The sequence below is a fragment of the Acomys minous genome (genome assembly GCF_964271855.1).
Source record: "Acomys minous genome assembly, chromosome: 13".
Classification (NCBI taxonomy): domain Eukaryota; kingdom Metazoa; phylum Chordata; class Mammalia; order Rodentia; family Muridae; genus Acomys; species Acomys minous.
The window spans coordinates 18,726,843-18,745,517 of NC_140495.1; the positions used below are offsets into that span (position 1 = coordinate 18,726,843).

The 18,675-nt window shown below is 44.1% G+C and overlaps 1 protein-coding gene and 1 long non-coding RNA gene across 4 annotated transcripts in view; one reads left to right on the forward strand and one right to left on the reverse strand.

Annotated features, from left to right (window-relative positions):
• LOC311581872 overlaps nucleotides 1-13,729 on the reverse strand; it is a 45,921-nt gene extending 32,192 nt beyond the window's left edge. Inside the window, exon 1 of the long non-coding RNA XR_014773907.1 lies at nucleotides 13,064-13,729. This is a non-coding gene — a long non-coding RNA (uncharacterized lncRNA). The remainder of the gene's footprint in view (nucleotides 1-13,063) is intronic.
• Nucleotides 13,730-16,515: 2,786 nt separating this feature from the next.
• ACP3 (acid phosphatase 3) overlaps nucleotides 16,516-18,675 on the forward strand; it is a 48,293-nt gene continuing 46,133 nt past the window's right edge. Inside the window, exons 1-2 of one of the 3 annotated variants that reach the window (XM_084754406.1) lie at nucleotides 16,516-16,605; nucleotides 17,755-18,443. In XM_084754406.1, coding sequence (XP_084610532.1) covers nucleotides 18,306-18,443 — 138 coding nt within the window. In that variant the 5' untranslated portion in view covers nucleotides 16,516-16,605; nucleotides 17,755-18,305. Of the gene's footprint in view, nucleotides 16,606-17,729; nucleotides 18,444-18,675 lie in introns of those variants that run through there. The other 2 variants (XM_084754405.1, XM_084754404.1) reach the window with 2 other exon arrangements.

Below are 18,675 nucleotides of genomic sequence, written 5' to 3' on the forward strand. Positions count from 1 at the left end.
CTGTTTAGGATAAGTAAGTTATACAAGTTAATTGTTAGTTGATCAAATCATGGTCATATCAATTCTTAGTCTATTTTTATCACAAGAATATACATCTTAGGTGCAACAGATAGATATGATTCTATAGAAAGATAAGGTAAAATAGTTAGATAAGATCTTCAAAAACCTCAGAGTCATACACAATATGATATTTAAGGCAGATTGTCTTGAGGTTCAGCGTGAGACACACACACAGCGCAGCGGCTGCTTTTCTGAGCTCGTTGGCTGAAGCTCCTGTTAGGCAATTGCTAGTTTATCTGATTTCCCCTGCCTCGCTCTGCAATGTTTCCCAACAGTAAATATAGTTCGTCTTTCTTTCCCTCACCAGAACTGACCACAGTACTTAGGAAACTCCAGACTTCAATCAGTTTAGAAATAATCTCTCAAAGTTGTTGTAAGGAATAGTGACAATATTTAGAAAGGTTTCCGCAAGCACTGGGTGTTCCTTTTGGGAAGTGTGTTTGCTTCACTCTGAGTTTAAGCTCCACCCACTGACCCATGCTGAAGTGCTAGTAAATAATTGACTAGCCATTTTCCAAAGTTAACAAGCTTGAACTAAATGCCAACACAATGATTACATAAGAATTTGTTAAGACTTTAGTCGTAAATAGTATCAGTAAATTGAAACAAATAAAATAGAAAATGAATTAATAATAAAAGACTTAATACTTAGGGAGGGCAGACAATAAGTGTAAAAGTTGCTCAAACATTGTAAAATAGACAAATGATACTGACAGACAATTCATCAGAGAGGAAATTTAAGTGACCAAGAAAAGAGAAATTTGAAATAAAGTTTTCATATTTATAAAACTTAAGGACTATCAAACAAAACAATAGCTCCTTTTAAAACATCAAATTAGTAAGAATGAGGAGAGAGAGAAAGGGGAAAGGAAGGAAGGAAGGAAGGGAACGAGGAAGAAAAAACACTACAGAGTGGAAATTGTGCATTTTCAAATGAGGTTTTCTTTGTAGAATGGTCAATACTAATGTAAATTTCCTAGAATGTAATTTGTTAATATTATGAAGAATGTGTCTAAAATGGATATCATTTGATTCAGTAGCTGCAGTTCTACAATCTATCCCTGGACCACAATCTAGAATTTATGTAAAATGATTTACATAGAATGATATTCATCTCAGTGTAATTTGACATAGGAGGGAAACACCCAAATGCTACATTTACTACACTGTAAAAACACAATTACCAAATTTTTTTTTAATATATAGTACTTTAGGAAAATATCAAGCTATTATGTAGATAAAATAATGGGAATATAAAAATATATCTTGAAATTGAAACACTGTCATGAAATTTTGTGTTTTCAATTATGAATATATATACATATGTACATATGTGTGTGTGTCTGGTATGTTTTATGTATACATATGGTGTATAACATTTGTATATATAATTATATATATATATATATTCTAGCTAATTGATTCCAAATACCAAGTAAATATCTTTCACACTTTGAAACTGTAACCCTTCTAAATTAAATAATGTACTTGTGTGTGTGTGTGCGTGTGCGTGTGCGTGTGCGTGTGTGTGTGTGTGTGTGTGTGTGTGTTGCTGGCGATTGAACCTAGGGTCTGGGAAAGAATGCTACCAACTCAACTACAGCCCCAGTCCAGAATAAAGAACCTGAGACTATTTATTGTTAATGCTACCTTTTAAAAAGCAAATCTGGAGGGCTGAAGTGCGCCTCAGTGATTAAGAACACTTGATGCTCTTCCAGAGAACCTGAGTTGGTTTCTAGCCTCTGAGTCAGGTGCCTCACAACCATCTGTAACTCTGGCTCCAGGGGCTCTGAGAATTCTGGCCTCTGCAAGTGCGTGCATATACCCACATGCGGGCACACATACCTATAACACAGAAAAAATGGCGGACGGGGACAGGGGTGTTGTTTTATTTTAAATTGAGACTGGACCTGTATTTCAGAGGTAGACTGCTTACCTCCTATTCATGAAGCCCTAGGTTCACCCAGTAATACCAGGGAAACAAAGAATCATCTAGACCATTTGCCAAACCTCAGAAAACAAAGAACAGAGAGTCCCCATTTGATTGACACAGTTCTAAAGTTCTAAACACAGAAAGAGGCGTGCAACCATGGCCTTTACAAAGCAGAGCAAGGCTGGCTTGAAAGTGGGAAAACAGTAAGACAGCAAAGAAACTGCGGGTGAATGTTTTGTAAATACTCTTTTAACACCCCCAAAATAAAATGCTAGAAATAGAGCCTAAGCATGAACTAAAATAAAAATGAATCACACTTAAGGGAGAGTCACTGGAGGATGTTGAAGTTATGATTAAAGATCGAAGCAAGTTAAGGACTTATGCCGGAAGGACAGTCAATTTTCTTTGAGGGTGTGGTCACACCTGGGTGGAGGTTTGTTTGGGTTTGTTTTTTTTTTTTAATGCCTCTCTCTCTCTCTCTCTCTCTCTCTCTCTCTCTCTCTCTCTCTCTGTGTGTGTGTGTGTGTGTGTGTGTGTGTGTGTGTGTGTCCGTCCAAGTGGCATGGCACACAAGTCAAGGTCAGAGACAACTTATAAGAGTTGCTTCAGGGGCTGGAGAGTTGGCTCAGAGGTTAAGAACACAGTCTGCTCTTCCAAAAGTCCCGAGTTCAATTCCCAGCAACCACAGGGTAGCTCGCAACCATCTGTAATGAGATCCAGTGCCTTCTTGTGGTGGGCAGGTGCACATGCAGGCAGAATACTATATAAATAATAATTTTTAAAATCTTTTAAAAATTTCTCTCTCTCCACCATGCAAATCTAAGGAATCAAGTTGGGCCGTCAGCGTTTGCAGCATGTGCCTTTACCTATCGAGCCATCTCTCCAGCTCCAGCCCCTTTCGTGGGTTATTAACTCAAAAAAGACATGAAGTTGGGAAAGAGATAAAATATTTTATAGCCAAAATGCAATGTATATGTGCAGGAAATTTTCAAATACATCAGTAAAAGATGAAAGGTGTAAAGATGTATACTTCCTGCCACTGATTTTAAAAAGGAAATTGTAAAAATCCCAGTATCTGCTCAGCACATGTTTGGCTTTCAGAGACGAAATAAACAGGCCTGGAGCCGCATCTTTCATTATAAAGTGTATGTTTTTGCCTATATTTGTGTCTGTGTGTGAAACAAAAAGCCGTTATTTTTAGATTTACTTTTTTGTGTTTGTGTGGGTGTTTTGCCTGCATGTATGTATGGACACCTTGTGCATGCCTGATGCCCTCAGAGGCAAGAAGAGAGTGTAGGACCCACTGGAACGGGACTTCCAGATGGTTATGAGCTGCCCATTGGGTGCTGAGAACCAAACCCACCTAGGTCCTTTGCAAGAGCAGCAAGTGCTCTTAACCCCTGAGCCATCCCTCCCCTCCCCCACATCCCACCCCGCCACCCCCACCCCCCACCCCCACCCCGACCGACCCAGCTTCATTCTTCCTGGGAAACACTACAAGCAGCTTTTTAAAATCAGAGATGGACTTAGCATGCTCCCTGTATCATGACTATGATATCAAATTAACTTTAGAATAGTATCAAGAAAGAGGAAAGAAATGACACAAGTGGAAAGGGAACTCTTAGCCACGCTGGGCTGGGTAAGAGACCCAGACAAAGTAATCTGCATAAAAGGATGCTGTAGAATTAAAGACCAGCCCTCCAGGGCACGTCAGCACTGCAGACTCAATCCTTGGATTTCCCAGCTGTGCTCCCCATTCCCTACATCCTAAATCATTTAAAGATAGTGATCCCTTGATTCCATTTCCTTAAATGACATGGCATTTTAATTTTTTAAACCAAGACTATAAAAGTCCTGAGAATAGCATTTCTGTGCTTTCACCTCCTCCCAACTAAAGTGAAGTGAATTACTTGGGTACAGTAGTAGCACACATCTGTCAACCCAGCACCTGAGCAGCTCAGCCACAGGATCAGGATGAGTTCAAGGCCAGCCTGCTGTACAAAATACAGCGGCCAGATCGAAGACTTCCTCTGTTAGCTGACAATTCACTGCACCGTGTTCCGTGTCCCACCGCCGCGTCCTATTTCAAGGGACCTCTTCTGTTCCTTTTATTGCATCAGCAGGAAAACTCGAAGCTTGCACAGCGGTTTCACATCTCCAGCAGCCTCGCTATTTCCTGTTCCGTTTGTAGCTAAATTCCTCCTAAGAGTCTTTAATGGTCGCCGCCTCCCACTCTCCTCTCGGATGGTTCCGACTTTACTCCTGTCTCCATCACGTCACGTGCACATCCCGTCAGAGTGGCCGTGGCCGCATCTCGTCACATCCAGAGGCTACTTTTCAGCCACGGCCTTTCTGCAAACCCTTTTAAAAACTGACCACGGCCTTGATCTCTCTCTCTCTCTCTTTTGTTCCGTGCCATGGTGCCGCTCCTCTCGCCTCGTTCCAGCCCCTTCCTCCTCTGTTTGAATCTAATACTGGAGTTCCCCCCATGGCCCCGCTCTTGGTCTTTTTAAAATTCTAAAACATCAGTGAGATATATTTGGCATAAGACGAGCTTACTCATTTTAAGGGCACAATTCTAGGATTTTTAAAAATGAATGTATGATATTGAGTAGCTATCTCCACAATCCAGTTTTTGAACGTTCCCTTGCCCTGATATTGTTTTGGCTCACTCACAGGTAAGAAGTTCAGTCCCTACACTCAGCCCCAGGCACCTACCAATCACTTTGCTTTCTATTTTCTCCATTGCCGCACTCTGTATAGATGGCTTCATACTGTCCCGTGGCTTTCTAAAACATCCATATGTCCAGGATACTAGATGTGTGTCCTTAGTGCCAACTGCTTCTCTCCTGACTCCAGACTTGTGTTCCAGTGGTCATTCTAGTGCCCAATAAATAGCTCCTTGGGCATGGTTAATGCTATGGTTGTTTGTCGTCCCACCCCACCCCCACACCAAAGCCTCTTCAATGACAAAGTCTGCAGCAAGCTCCGGGACTGGGATCTTGCCTCCTGCTTATTAGCTGTGTGATTTGGACAAGAAGCTTAATCTTCCTGGGATTTTTCTCTTCTATAAAATGGGGATTAAAAACAATACTTCTGCAAATCCTGCCATCTAGTTGGGTTGCTGCCCTGTCACAGACATGTGGATAAGTCATAGAGGCTTTGCTTGACAAAGTTCCAGAGACCTCCGACTGTCCAGCATGATCGCTTAGACATCCAGAGCAGCCGTTGAGGCTGCTTTGCTTGACAAAGTTCCAAAGATCTCCGGCTGATCACCATTGCCCTTAATTATTATGTATGGTCCAGGTGTAATATTGTTCAGAAATCTGCTATTTCTCTTAAAACTGTTTTTTTCTTTTTATTTCTCAGCCCTTAGGAAATTCATACTGGGAAAACTTTTTCCCACAGAGAATGTTGTTGAAAGAGAGCATCTGGCCAAAGGCTTGAGACAATGATAAAGTTTTTTGTTCTGACTGTGAGCACCCAAGCAGAAACTGCATGAAAGAAAGTTAAGACCTTGACATAACAGTACCTGGCTAGATACTGTTACCTGTAGAAATGTTTCCTTAGAATCTGCTTTGAGAGCAAGAGAAGGTGGGCTTGGAACGTCCTGCTTTCCAGATACTTTACAATAGAGGGCAGATACTTTACAATAGAGGACGCCTAGGCTTGGATAGCACACCTGTTGGACTGGGACTGGAAGTGGGTCAAGTTGTTTCTTTAGAGAACGTCTAGCTCAAGCTCTGTTGCTATGAGCATCTTGTAAACACATTGGCTTTAGCCCGGGGAAATTTATGATTAAAGTTTCCTGAGTATTGTTTAAGAAGTAATAAGCAGGTTATGCTGACCATTGCTTGGAAATTAATTAGTTTTTGTTGTATGCTTTGTTTTAGGTTACGAAACTTTTTGTATTTCCTTGTTACTCTGTTGACTTTTTATTTCCCTAGTAACTGTAACAATGAAAAAAAAATCATGATGTAATGCATAACAACAACAACAAAAAAGATTGAACTTCATTTCAATAAAGTACTGGGGATTGGCCCAAGGAAAAAGGAGAAGCAAGTAACAGGCATGAGAGAGTAAGCTAGAGTGATATGGGGAACAGCAGGAAGAGAGATAGATGGGGAAGAAAGAATTGATAGATGATAGATAGATAGATAGATAGATAGATAGATAGACAGACAAGATAGTTGGAAAGATAGCAAGCAAGCAAGCAAGCAAGTGAGCAAGGAGTCAGACAGACTATGAGACAGAGTCCTCCTGGGCTTGTACTGCATTTGCCTGAGTCTCAGAGTATTAATTTTTCCTCTGTTCCTCAACTTCTCCTCAACAACTATATCCTCTAGTTAGTTGTTCAACCAACAGTTGGTTTCCCTTAACCAGCCGTTCACTGCCTGCTCAACTGTCCCTCCCACGGCTCCTCCTCTCTTCTCTCCTGTTTGCTGTTCCTGGTGCTGGCCTTGGGGAGCGGCACTGCCCACTGCTCCATCTAACTTGGACAGACAGCCTCCGTGCCGTACAGCATCGAGCTGGGGGAAAGATCAAAATTCAGAACCCTAAGGCCAGTTCTAGCGATGCACATGATTATAAATCAGAAAGCCCTAAGTGGAGCCATCCCGGTGGAGTGTCTGCCGTGCCTGTCTCACAGGATCGATGCAGCCAGCAAACGAATCACGACCTCACCCGGAAGGCTGTGAAACTGAGTGAGCCACACGGGAAGTCAGTGGTTCTCAAAACTTGAGGCACATTAGAATCAGGGGAATAGTTACAAATCTGGGTGCTCAGCCTGTACCCCTAAAAATTGGCTACTGTCTACTTAGACACGGTCTATGTTTTTAAAATTCTGGCATTTAATTTCAACGTGAGAGTAATGTTGAGATCCAGGGTAGCAAGATTGATTCCAATGCGTATTAGGTAAGTAAGATGACTTGTGTCTCTCTGAAGCTTTGTCTCCTGTGTCTAACATAAGTATTATGTCACTGATTTGTTTGTTTTGTTTTGTTTTTCAAGACACGGTTTCTCTGTGTAGTCTTAGCTGTCCTGGACTCGCTTTTGTAGACCAGGCTGGCCTTGAACTCACAGAGATCCACCTGCCTCTGTCTCCCTAGTGCTGGGATTAAAGGTATGTGCCACCACACCCATGTTTTTGTTTTTGTTTTTGTTTTTGTTTCTTGATAAAAACCTAAACTTTGCTGGATTTGGTAGCTCAAGCATGCAATCCCAGCACTTGGGAGGCTGAAACATAAAGCTTATGTGAGCTCAAGAATAGTACAGGATATAAAGTAAAAACTGTCTCAAAAAGCCATGAAGAAAAGGAGAAATGAAGGAAGGAAAAGAGGAAGATGAGGAGGAAATAAGGAAGGGAGAGAAGGAAGGAAGGGAGAGGGGGGAGGGGAGAGAGGGAGAAAAAGAGGGGGGGGAGAGAGGGAGAGAGAGGAGTGTGTTATATTTTGTTCTGGTACCTGACAATCAAGTGTTCCACAGGAGCCTCCTCAGCTCCTAGGGGTCAATCATGGTAGATGGTACACCAATGTATTAGTGGCTACTTCTGACCCACCAGCCCACTAACGATTTGCTTAGATGTGATGCTAGGATGTGATTTGAGTCGAGTAACTATGAGAGGAAGACAGTGGGGCACTCTGGGAAAAGTGTTCTGAGTAAAGGAGCAAAACAAGGGGAAACACCCCACTGTTCTGCATCCAGCTGTTTCTGCCTGTGTCTGTGGAGTCACAGCTGGAGCTACATAAGCCGTGGGCACAGTAGCTCTACCATGTGGTAGACTGTTCTGGCCTCCGACCACAGATCTTAAGGCAAAGTTCCCCAGCATTAGGTAAATCTTCCATCCTAATATTTGGTCCCTGACCCTGGTGGCTCCCACTGAACTTTTACGACTTCCTGAAGGAAAGAGTGCCTGATGGGACGTTCTTAAAACTCATGGGGTTTCTAAGAGTATATGAAAGTATCTGAGAAGGTGACTCTTGGTAGGCTTCTACACATCTTCAGCAGAGGTGGGGAAGCTAACCAGCTGAAAAGGCAACGTGATCAGAAGGTTGTAATGGTCCGGTCCTGGTTCCCTAGACCATTGGAGAAGAGAGGAACTGAAGATTGGATTGATCACCGATGGCTAGTCCTGAAGTCAACCATACTCATGCAATGAAAGGCTTCATAAAACAAAATGATGATGACAAAAAGTCAGAATTTAGAGAACCGTTAAGATACAGTTAGTGGTTAGTGCACCCAGAGGGGCCACGAAAGCCCTGCACTCTTCAACCACATCTAGTCCTCTCCCCCAGCTGACTGTTTTCACTGCCTCTCTTAAAGTCTTCTTAAATAAGTGGGTAAATGTCTCCCGGAATTCTCTAAGCCTTACTAGCAAAAATTAACTGGACCAAAGGAAAGGGCCATGGGAAGCCCTGTAACGGCAGGTTGCTCAGAAGTACAGATTACAATCTAGAAGTCCTGATCAGCACCTGAAGTACGGGGCAGTCTTGTGGAACTGGGCTCTGAAGCTGTGGGGGCTGACGCCGTGTCTAGATAGGCACGGGGTGGAAAAGGCCAACAGCTGTTCCCTGTTGTTAACCCACAGCAACCTCGGAACAGTCGGGAACCAACCGCCACAGTTGGCAAAGACGCAAGCCGTTCCTGGTGGGCACCAGCTGGCCTCTCTGTAGGCACTACCAGACCCTGTAGGTTGAGGTTTCAGTCTCCAAGGCTTCTCTCCCCAATTCAGAGGTTGGCTCCAGAACCTGGAGTTGGGATATAAACTGGAATCTCAACACTCCCACCCTTGGGTTCAGTCACATTGCTCCAGGAGAAGACAGAACCCAGGGGAGTTGGCTGACATTTATTTGTTTATTATGAACACTACTACAAAGGGTCAGAAGAGATGCTCAGTACAAAGGATAGGAAGGACCACAGAGCTCCCATGATCTTGTCCATCACCTCACTCCCTGGGAACCTCCATAGGTCCAGCTATCTAGAAGCACTCCAGCCCAAACCCTATTCTTTGTGGGTTTTGGTCGGTCGGTCAGTTGGTTGGTTGATTGGTTTGGTTTTCTGAGACAGAGTTTCTCTGTGTAGCCTGGCTGTCCCAGAACATGTTCTATAGACCAGGCTGGCTTCATGTTCACATAGATCCACCTGATTCTGTCTCCCGAGGGCTGGGACTAGAGGTGTGATCCACCACACAGGGCTCTATGTTTTTTTTTTTTTTAAAGAGGATGACATTGTATATTGTATATCATGCCAATGGAGGAGGTATAGAAATCCAGCAAGGCCTGTCTGCTCAGATTCCCAGCTCGCCCTTGCAGCGTTCCTTCCTCCTGGAACAGGGCCAGGAAGAGCCCTTCTGTGCTAATGCGTGCTCTCAGTGCTGTGGCACAAGCAACTGAAGGGAAGAAATGTTTATCTGCATTCGCAGTCTAAAGGGATCTAGTCCGCCGAGGCAGGGAGAGGCGTGGCGACAAGAGCATGGGGCCACTTTGTGTCCTATCGTCAGGAAGTGGGGAGAGATGAGTCCTAGAGCTAAGCTCTCTTCCCCCATCCCTTAAATTCAGCCTGAGACCCCAGCCCATATGGTGGTACCACCCACATTCAGCATTGGGTCTTCTCTACCCGGTGAAACCTGTCTAGAGACACTTTGCAGGTACGGTCAGAGGTGTGTTTTCTAGGTCTTTCCAAAGCCAGTCAGGTTGACCATGAACCTTAACCATGAACAGTTTAGGAAGTCCATAGCTTAGGATCTACTACCAAAGGTAGAAGAAAGAGCTTGTTGGTAGCCAGCATCAAGGCAGAGCAAAGAGGGAGGAATAAATACCCCTCAGCTGCTTTTTTCATCTTGTGACCAAATACATGGCAAGAAGCAATGTAAGGATGTCACCATGAGCTCTGTTCCCTCAGGTTACTTAGGTCCTTCCTCATATACTTTTAATTAAAATCAAAATATAAGTACATCACCTTTCCTCTTCCCACTTCAGCTCCTCCCAACTCCCACCCCAACGCTTTTTGTGTTCCCCAGCTCTCAAATTGATATCTTCTTTCTCTTTAATTATTTTTGTTTTTTATATGTGTAAATATTCAAAAATATATAAACACAGTCTGCTGGGTTGTTTGTTGTTTTGTTGTTAGTGTGTGTGTGGCTTCAGGGCTGACCACTTTGTATTGATTAAGTCATCTAGAAGCTCGTCCCTGGGGAAGGCCGGTTCTCCTCTCAGCAGTCGCTGCTTGCCTGTAGCTCTTTGTCTAGGGGCAGGGACCTAATGAGAGTTTTCCCCTTCCCTGTGGATTGGTATTGACATTGTACCAGACTAATTTATACAACAACCATTTCAAGGGGAGACTTTTCACAGCAGACCTTGGTATTCTGGTTCTTACAGTCTTTCCACCCCCTCTTTGGCAATGATCCCTGAGCCATAAATGCAGGAGCTTTGATGTAGATGTATCAATTGGGGTTGGGCTCCCTGTGGTCCATCCATTGATCTCTGTGCTGTTGAGTAAGGAACACTCTTGTCATGGACCCAGAGACCGGAGAAAGTGCACGCCTCTCTGTCCATGCACTGTGGGGGCCAATCTGAGTTTCTCAACTTGGCTATTGAAAAGACAGAAGGATAGTCCCAGCCTGGCAGATGCTACTGTGCCTCAACAGTTTGGGGGCCCAAAAGAGCTAGCAGAATCTGAAAGCTCCTCAGTCTCTCTAAAGAAAATGATGCCCAATAATATGCTGTCAGAAAGCCCTTTAAACCAAGAAGGTAAGAAGGCCAGGATCAAAGCACCTGTGAGTCAGCGTCTTCCTTCTCCACGTGCCCTGCAACACAAACGCCCACATAGTGCACTGAAGAAACAAAGCACTAAGAGAAACAGGAGGCTGCAGAATATGCTAAACTTTGGGCCAAAAGAATGAAGGAAGCCAAAGAAGAACACCAGGAACAGATTGTCAAGAGACATGGGCTGTCCTCGCTGAGAGCCTCTACTTCTAAATCTGAGTCCAGTCAAAAATATGTCTTTAAAAGGATCAAATAAATTATCATTCACTGAATATATACATATATACATGTGCATATACACGTATAGACAGATAATACATGATAGATAGATAGATAGATAGATAGATAGATAGATAGATAGATAGACATACATATATGGGGTGGGTGGTTATTGGTTAGTGAGATGGACCTCAGTGAGAAAAAATGCCCACCAGCAAGCCTGAAAATCTGAGTTCAATCCCTGGTTTCCCCCTGGTGGAAGCAGAGAACATACTCCTGCAAGTTGTCCTCTGAATAAACTTTTTAAAATTAGTTTAAAACAGTGCAGGATAAGGAAACATCCATCGATAGTGAAGACCTGATAGACAGGGCTGACATTTCATTTTGTGTCGGGTACCACTACATCCTGGCACTTTTTCATCTGAGCTTTCTGTGCCAGAATTCTCAGGAGAACTATGAACTTGTTTTAATAAGCTTTCCTGGTGATTCTGCCATATGATCAAGTTTAAGAATTATTACAAAAATAATCACTGATGTCTCTCTCCTGCCTTCTGGGCTGGTGCACTCAGAGAGCCACAGCACCATATTGAGAGATAGGAGAAGTCAGAGTGCAACCACATGACCCGGGAGATGGCCCCAGGCCTGGCCGGCACTGAATTGCAGCCTTGTGAGAGGTCTTAAGCAAAACCACTTTAAAGCTATCCCCGGACTCTTGACCCAGGAGAAATGTCAGATGATAATTACAGGTCATTTTATGCCATGAAGCTTGTGGTTTCTTTGCTTCAAAGCAATAGATAACCTTAGCATCCTAGGTTTTCATGTACCAATATGGATTATTGTTCGTCCAACCTACTCAACCGTGATGTCTGTCAGTGTTAAATCTCTATAAAATATGTTTATTTATTGATTCATTCTCCTGTTATGATCTTTATATTAAATAGTAGGATATCAGCTGCACATTAAATTGTTTTCATAAGTACTTCCGTATTGGTTGTGTACTAAACTATTTTCATAGCCACTTTATTGGCATATAACATACATACCACGTGACTCATGTGTTTAAAATGAGCTGTTCAATGGTTTTAGTATACTCAGAGTTGTGCAAGTGTCAGAGAATTGTCACAAGACCCAAGAGACCATACACCCTTTGACTGTCAACACCATCTGACACTTTCCCCCCTTCGCCAGACAAAAACTAATCTCCATGCTCCTAAGACTTCCCTATTCGAGGCATCTAATGTAAGTAGAGTCATGTAGAATGTGGTCTTGGTGGCTGCTTTCTCAGAGTTCTCAAAGTTCATCCATGCAGTAACTTGCATTAGTACTTTGTTCTTCTGATGGCCAAAGAATATTAAATTTAAAAAGAATCTGTTCTAAAAACAGGTTTCCCGTGGCAAGCTCCACCCCCTTTACAGGTAAATAAATATAATAAAAGTTTTACTGGTTTCTTTCCTTTGGAAGTGTTTGTCTATGTGATGAGCTCTCCCTGAGGTGTGTACTGCTTACTGTAATGATGTCATATTGGGGGACACTTGAGAACATTAAATGATAAAAATGTCTGTTATGTCAGGGACAAGAGAAAAGACATGCATACGATCACTCACACACACTCACACCCACAGTCACACTCACTCTTATACACGAACACACATGTGCACACACACACTCATACACACAGCTAGGTTAAAGGCAGAACAGCTATTTAAAACCCACCTTATATTGTGTTTCCTAGGAGCAGCTTACCTTGGGCCAAGGTAATGTAGTAATTTGCCTTTATAATCACAGTTGCCTAATCAATACTATCATTGGCTAGAAGTCTATGAGGTGCTAAGAGTCCAATAATATAATTGTAAAGACTTTTGGCACCCAGACAGGTCAGGCGGCATTCCTACCTGGTGAAGAGCTATAAACTCTGGTCCCAACCCAACTGCCCATCAGCAGTACACACAGAGATTTTATGGCCTTATTTACCCTTATCTACTGAAGACCATCATAGTTTCTTTCTATAAGTTTTTACTCATTGCTGTAGATTTGTGTTACATCACCAAGAAATCCACCCCCGTACATTAAGTCCTCCCAGATCTCTTACCTATATGCTTGTTTGTCTGCTCATTTGCTTTTTGTGTATGCCACGACTTGTGCATGTAGGCCAGAGAACAACTTGCGGAAGTTGGTTCACTTCTTCCTTCGTGTAGGTTCTGGGAATCGAGCGCAAGTCATCAGGCTCAGCAGCGAGCACTTGTACTCACGGAGCCATCTTCTCAGCCCCACGCTCGCCCCAGTTGTTTCATCTTACTCAATCCCCAACCTATCTGAGGACAGCCTTCTCAAAAGCGCCACCTTCACCTTACCTTGGCTATCCTCCCTATCAGGACCAGGCTGAAACTTGGCAACTTCAGAGAGAAAAACAACCTTGGCTCCCTTACCTGAATTCAGGTTAACGCTAAAGGTTATCAAAACACCTGGCAGGGGCAGCTTGGCTTTCATTAACACTACATTGCAGTCCAACTTATCCCTCTGCCAAACCCACCTTCCTTCTTTCTTTCTTTCTTTCTTTCTTTCTTTCTTTCTTTCTTTCTTTTTGTTTTTCGAGACAGGATTTCTCCTGTAGTCCTGGCTATCCTGGACTCGCTTTGTAGACCAGGCTGGCAGAGATCTGCCTACCTCTGCCTCCCAAGAGCTGGAATTAAAGGCATGTGCCACCACGCCCTGCACCCTGATCATTTTTCATGCCCCCTCTCTGGGTTGATAATGAGAGCACTCACTAATGAGCTTCCAGTATGCAAATCTGTGTCTGAGCATGCGCTTTCCGAAAAGCCCCAACCTGTTCCAATGGGACTTCTTAGCACCAGCCTAGCCAGAGGTTGGCACTCAATATATGAATAAATAAGCAGCAGGATAGACTATGTGATCCAGATGGTACTGTATTCTAACCATGGGAAAGTATTGCTAGCCTTAGGTCATATAAAAGCATCTTTTAAAAAAAAAGTTACAAGCCTCACTTAAAAGACAAAAACACACAGGGCATGGTGGCACATGCCTGTAATCCCAGACGCTCAAGGAGGCAGAGGCAAGCAGATCTCTGTGAGTTCAAGGCCAGCCTGGTCTATAAAGAGAGTCCAGGACAGGGAAACACTGTGTCTCCAAAAACCAAAACAAACCAAAACAAAATAAACTCAACAATGAAAAAGCAGGGGGGGGGGGGGGAACAAAACAAAAAACAAAACACAGCTCTAGCCTCAAAAAGGGAAAAGAGATCATTTATTCTGGAGTCAAATATGAGTAACCTGGCCTGGGTACAGTTTTATGTAACCCCAGATTCCAGGTTTCAAGATTTCAGCAGTTTTCTGAGGCTGCATAGAGATAGAGAGAAGGAAGCCATGATTAAAGCTCTTTTCAGATAGGCTGGTGGGAAGATCAAGCAGGCAGTTAGAGCGGAGCAGGGAAGCTTCTACCTTTTGGTGTGAGATGCTATCCCATGAGTCTTAGCGCTCCCGCCGCTGGATGTGAGGGTCCATTTATACCTTCCGAAGGACTTACCTGACAGCCACAAGAATGTTACATTACATGTGGAAGTGAGAACTAAATAATTACTGAAGGGGCTGAAGATGGCCCAAGATAACCCTGCCCTAAACCTGCGGGGAAGTTCTAAGCCTTCAGCCTTTGACATCACTGCTTCTTTCTGGAAAATGTTTACACATATTACTATATCCCAATTAGCCCTGATTCTTTGCAACATCTCCACAGAAGAGTCTAAACTGCGTTTCGTTTTGTTTTGTTTTCTTACTTGAAATTCTTTCAGACTCGAATTCGTGGTACGCAGGATTTATAAGAGTGCATGCACATTCTTTTAATTTTTTTTAATTTTTAAATTGAGTATTTGCGTACATGTATGGGTTTGTGCACGTAGGAGAGGGCATCCTTGAAGACCAGTAATGTGAATCCCCCTGGAAATGACACTGGGTGCTGGGAACTGAACTTGGGTCTTTTGCAAGAGCTATACCTGTACTTAACCACTGAGTCCTCTCTGGCCCAATGATGATTTTTATTTGTTTTTAAATTTGTTCTTTCATTAATTGAGCGTTTGTACGTGCCTGCCTGTATACATGTGTGCTTGCACACGTATGTGCGTGTGTGTGTGTGTGTGTGTGTGTGTGTGTGTGTGTGTGTGTGTGTGTTTGCCGTGTGGGGAGGAGCATGCCTGTGGAAGCCAGAAGAGGACATCAGATGCTCTGGAGCTGGGGTTACAGGTGATTATGGGCCACCTGACATGGATGCTGGGAACAGAACTGAGGTCCCCTGAAACCCCGGCAAATACTCAACACTGAATCGCCACTCCAGTCCTCTACATGTATTTTTTTAAAAGATTTATTTATTTATTTATTTATTTATTTATTTATTTATTATGTATACAGTGCTCTGCCTGCATGTACACCTGCAGGCCAGAAGAGGGCACCAGATCACATTATAGATGGCTGTGAGCCACCCAGTGGTTCCTGGGAACTAAACTCAGGACCTTTGGAAGAGCAATTAGTGCTCTTAACCTCCCAGCCACCTGTCCAGCCCCTACGTGTATAATTTTAATTCTTCTCTCCTTATAGCATTATGATCAACATCTACGATTAATGAAGACTACGATAGAAGTGAAATATAAGGCATCTACTTCAGCCAACAGAATTTGCATTTGAGGTGTTTCCATTCAAGCAGCCTTTCCCTGGTTCTCTCTTGTTATTAATGTTAGGAATAAGTTCAGGGTCACAGGAAGGAAACTGCCACTCCAGTTAAAGTGTCTGGACCAGGCAATAGTATGCTTGTGATAAAAAGGGTGCAGCCCTCACGGAAGTGGGAGAGCGACACACGGGGACTAGCTGTTCCTTTGGTTTTCTTTCTAACACAGGTGATGGATGTCTTTTCCACATTGGTAGAGATCCGACCTCACAGTCTTCCTTGGTTGCCTCATTTTAAAAGAGTCTGTGCTAAAGAAATGAAGGAAATCAGGCTCCTAAATTAAGTCTTACCAGTTGTGGGTGGAGAGATTAACACATTTGCATAAAGATTTTACAAGGTAGGAAGATAAACACATTTGTAACCCTTGTGGTAAATGGAAGGTTTGCTGTTTTTGACACCCCTCCCTCCAAAAAAAAGCTAATATTTCATGTTTCTTAAAATGTTATCATTGGGGAGGGATAGAAAAACCCAAAGGAGATACCACAGAGAAAGTAAGGATCAGAAATGTTTACCAAGTCAACGCCAACAGGTAGCTCATTGAACCACAGCCTTTACCAGGAAGGGCAAAGGCTATAGCTACAGTAATTCCAAGCATGACCCAAGTGTGGGCCAAGGAAAGAGGCCGAAGGAGAAATGAGGTTGAAATCTGAGATTTTAGGATGCTCAGCAGAGTCGGAGATCCAGAGCTAAATAAGAGTTGGCGCAACTAAGCCTGTGTGAACCGTAGCTGGTGGGGATTCCTTTCTGTTACCAGGTGAGCACTGCAGGGGCTCATGGGATACGGCAACTCTGTCTGCCCTGGTCTGGATGTACTAGCTGCTTCTGCTGTTGCTGTGACCAGTGTACCCCATTAGAGGAAAGACTTGTTTGGGCTTACATATTGAGATACGATCCATCCATGTGGTAGGTCTACACATCTAAGACTCTTGACGTCTTGACAGACCCGGAAGCAGAGTGAGTGAGCAGGAAGTGGTGCCCAGGTCCAAAACCTCAAGGCTTATCCCTAGTAACCCATTTCTAGCAGCGAGGCTTCACCTCTCCAGGGTTTCACAATGTTCTAAATCAGCGGACACAAACTGTGTCAGAACTCATGAGCTTATGCGGGGGCGGGGGAGGGGGCACTGCAAACCAGAGTGCTGGGCAGTCTCAGTCTCCGTTCCCTTTGTCTTGCGCCCATCTTCTCAGCGGGGCACTCAGTGAAAATCGCAATGGAGCTATTTGGTGGAGGATGCAACCGGCAAAGAGATCACACCTCCTTTTGAATGCATAATCCTACCACACATCTACAAATTCTTACTTCCCCATACCAGGAGAACCACAGCTCTCCCACATACCACCGCCTTCCTGGCCTTCCTATGACCACATGGCGACACAACCGGCTGTCCTGGTAAATTTAATGAAATGCTGAGGACGCTGTGGGCAAGCCATTGCTCTCCCACTACCCTTGGGGCGGAAACATCACAGCAGGTCATTTCCACCCACATCTCTCCAGCAGGTGTTTCACCCACTGAAGAGACCGACAGGGTGAGGAAAAAAACAGGAAGACAGGTTTCAACGCCGCATACCGTCTTCTTCCATAGAGTCCCAGGGAAGCCATGGCTAGAGAATCAAGAGCGAGTCGCCCCCCTTCCCCCCTCCTGCCTCTGCCCTGACTCCCCTCCCCCGCCCCCCCTCTGCCCTGACTCCACCCCCCCACCCCATGAAAGGTTCATAATCGAAGCAAATGAGTGTCAACAACGCAAAGAAATGTGGGCTTCTTAGGTTTTGCTTAATTTTTGTTTTATTTTGTGGTTTGTTGTTTTTGTAATGTTTGTTGTTAGGGTATGTTAGTTACACATCATAATGGGTTTTATTGTGACACTTTTAACGCGCACATAATGTGTTTGGATTCTATTCACCTCCTCCAGTATCCACAGCTTGCTCCTTTGCTGCTGTTTGGGTTTCGTTTGCAACCTAAGGAGTTTGCTAGGGCTGTTCACAAGAGCTAGGGGGGTAAGGGGGGCGCAATTGTAAGGGTCCTTGTTCTTAATCGTGTGTATTCTTTTTAAACAGGGCCTCTAAACCCAACTTTGCTTTGCCACGAATGTCCCCCAGACGCTTGAGAAATCATCAACTTTCCTGCCACTTTGAAAACGCCTTAATTGGCTAAGTGAGACTCCACGTTTGGCAGGAGAATAAGTCATGTCAATACATGCCCACAAGTGAGGCTCCCTCAAACACTGAGAGCTGCAGCCTCCTCCGCCTTCCAGAGGCAGGGAGGATTTCTTCCCAAGAAGCTGCCACCAACACAGGACAGCATCGCCATCCAGCTAGGGAAGCCATGGAGCTGAGCTGAACGCAAAGGAGAAAGCTGGGCAGGCGCAGAGAGGCCTTGAGCTGTTCCCAGCTGTGCCTGCTCTGGGCCTCCTGGTCCTAATTGAAGAGGGAGGAGGCTGAGATCTGTAACTCACTTCTGACCTGGCATTATTTGCATGCCAAGCCTTGCCCCACCCTTCTTGAAATCCATAGAGGGAAGAATGTGGCTCCGCCTTCCTGTCAATCTCTTGATTAAATAGGCACTTCCCTCCAGAAGGCTTCTGAAGTGTGGCACCTCCCACAGCTGCATGAAGCAGCTCTCCCTCACCATGAATGCTGGCCCTCAGCACCTGACCCTGACAGCAAGCCTGGGCCTTGGCTTCTTGCTCCTGCTTTCTCTCTGTCCAGACCCAGGCCGAGCCAAGGAGTTGAAGTTTGTGACATTGGTAAGTACACTTTTCTCATTGTTTTCCCTGTGACCAGAGAGTCAGAAACCAAATGTCACCTTTCGTGTTTCCTGTCTGTTATCTGCCTGAGACCAGGCGCTGTTCAGCCTCAGAAGGTGAATAGTCATGCGAGTTTGCTTTAATGAAGACAGCATTCACATTTGCTGTTGTAGGTACTGTTTCCCTACCACAGCCACCCATAGACAGACAGATTCCCATAGACAGACAGGTC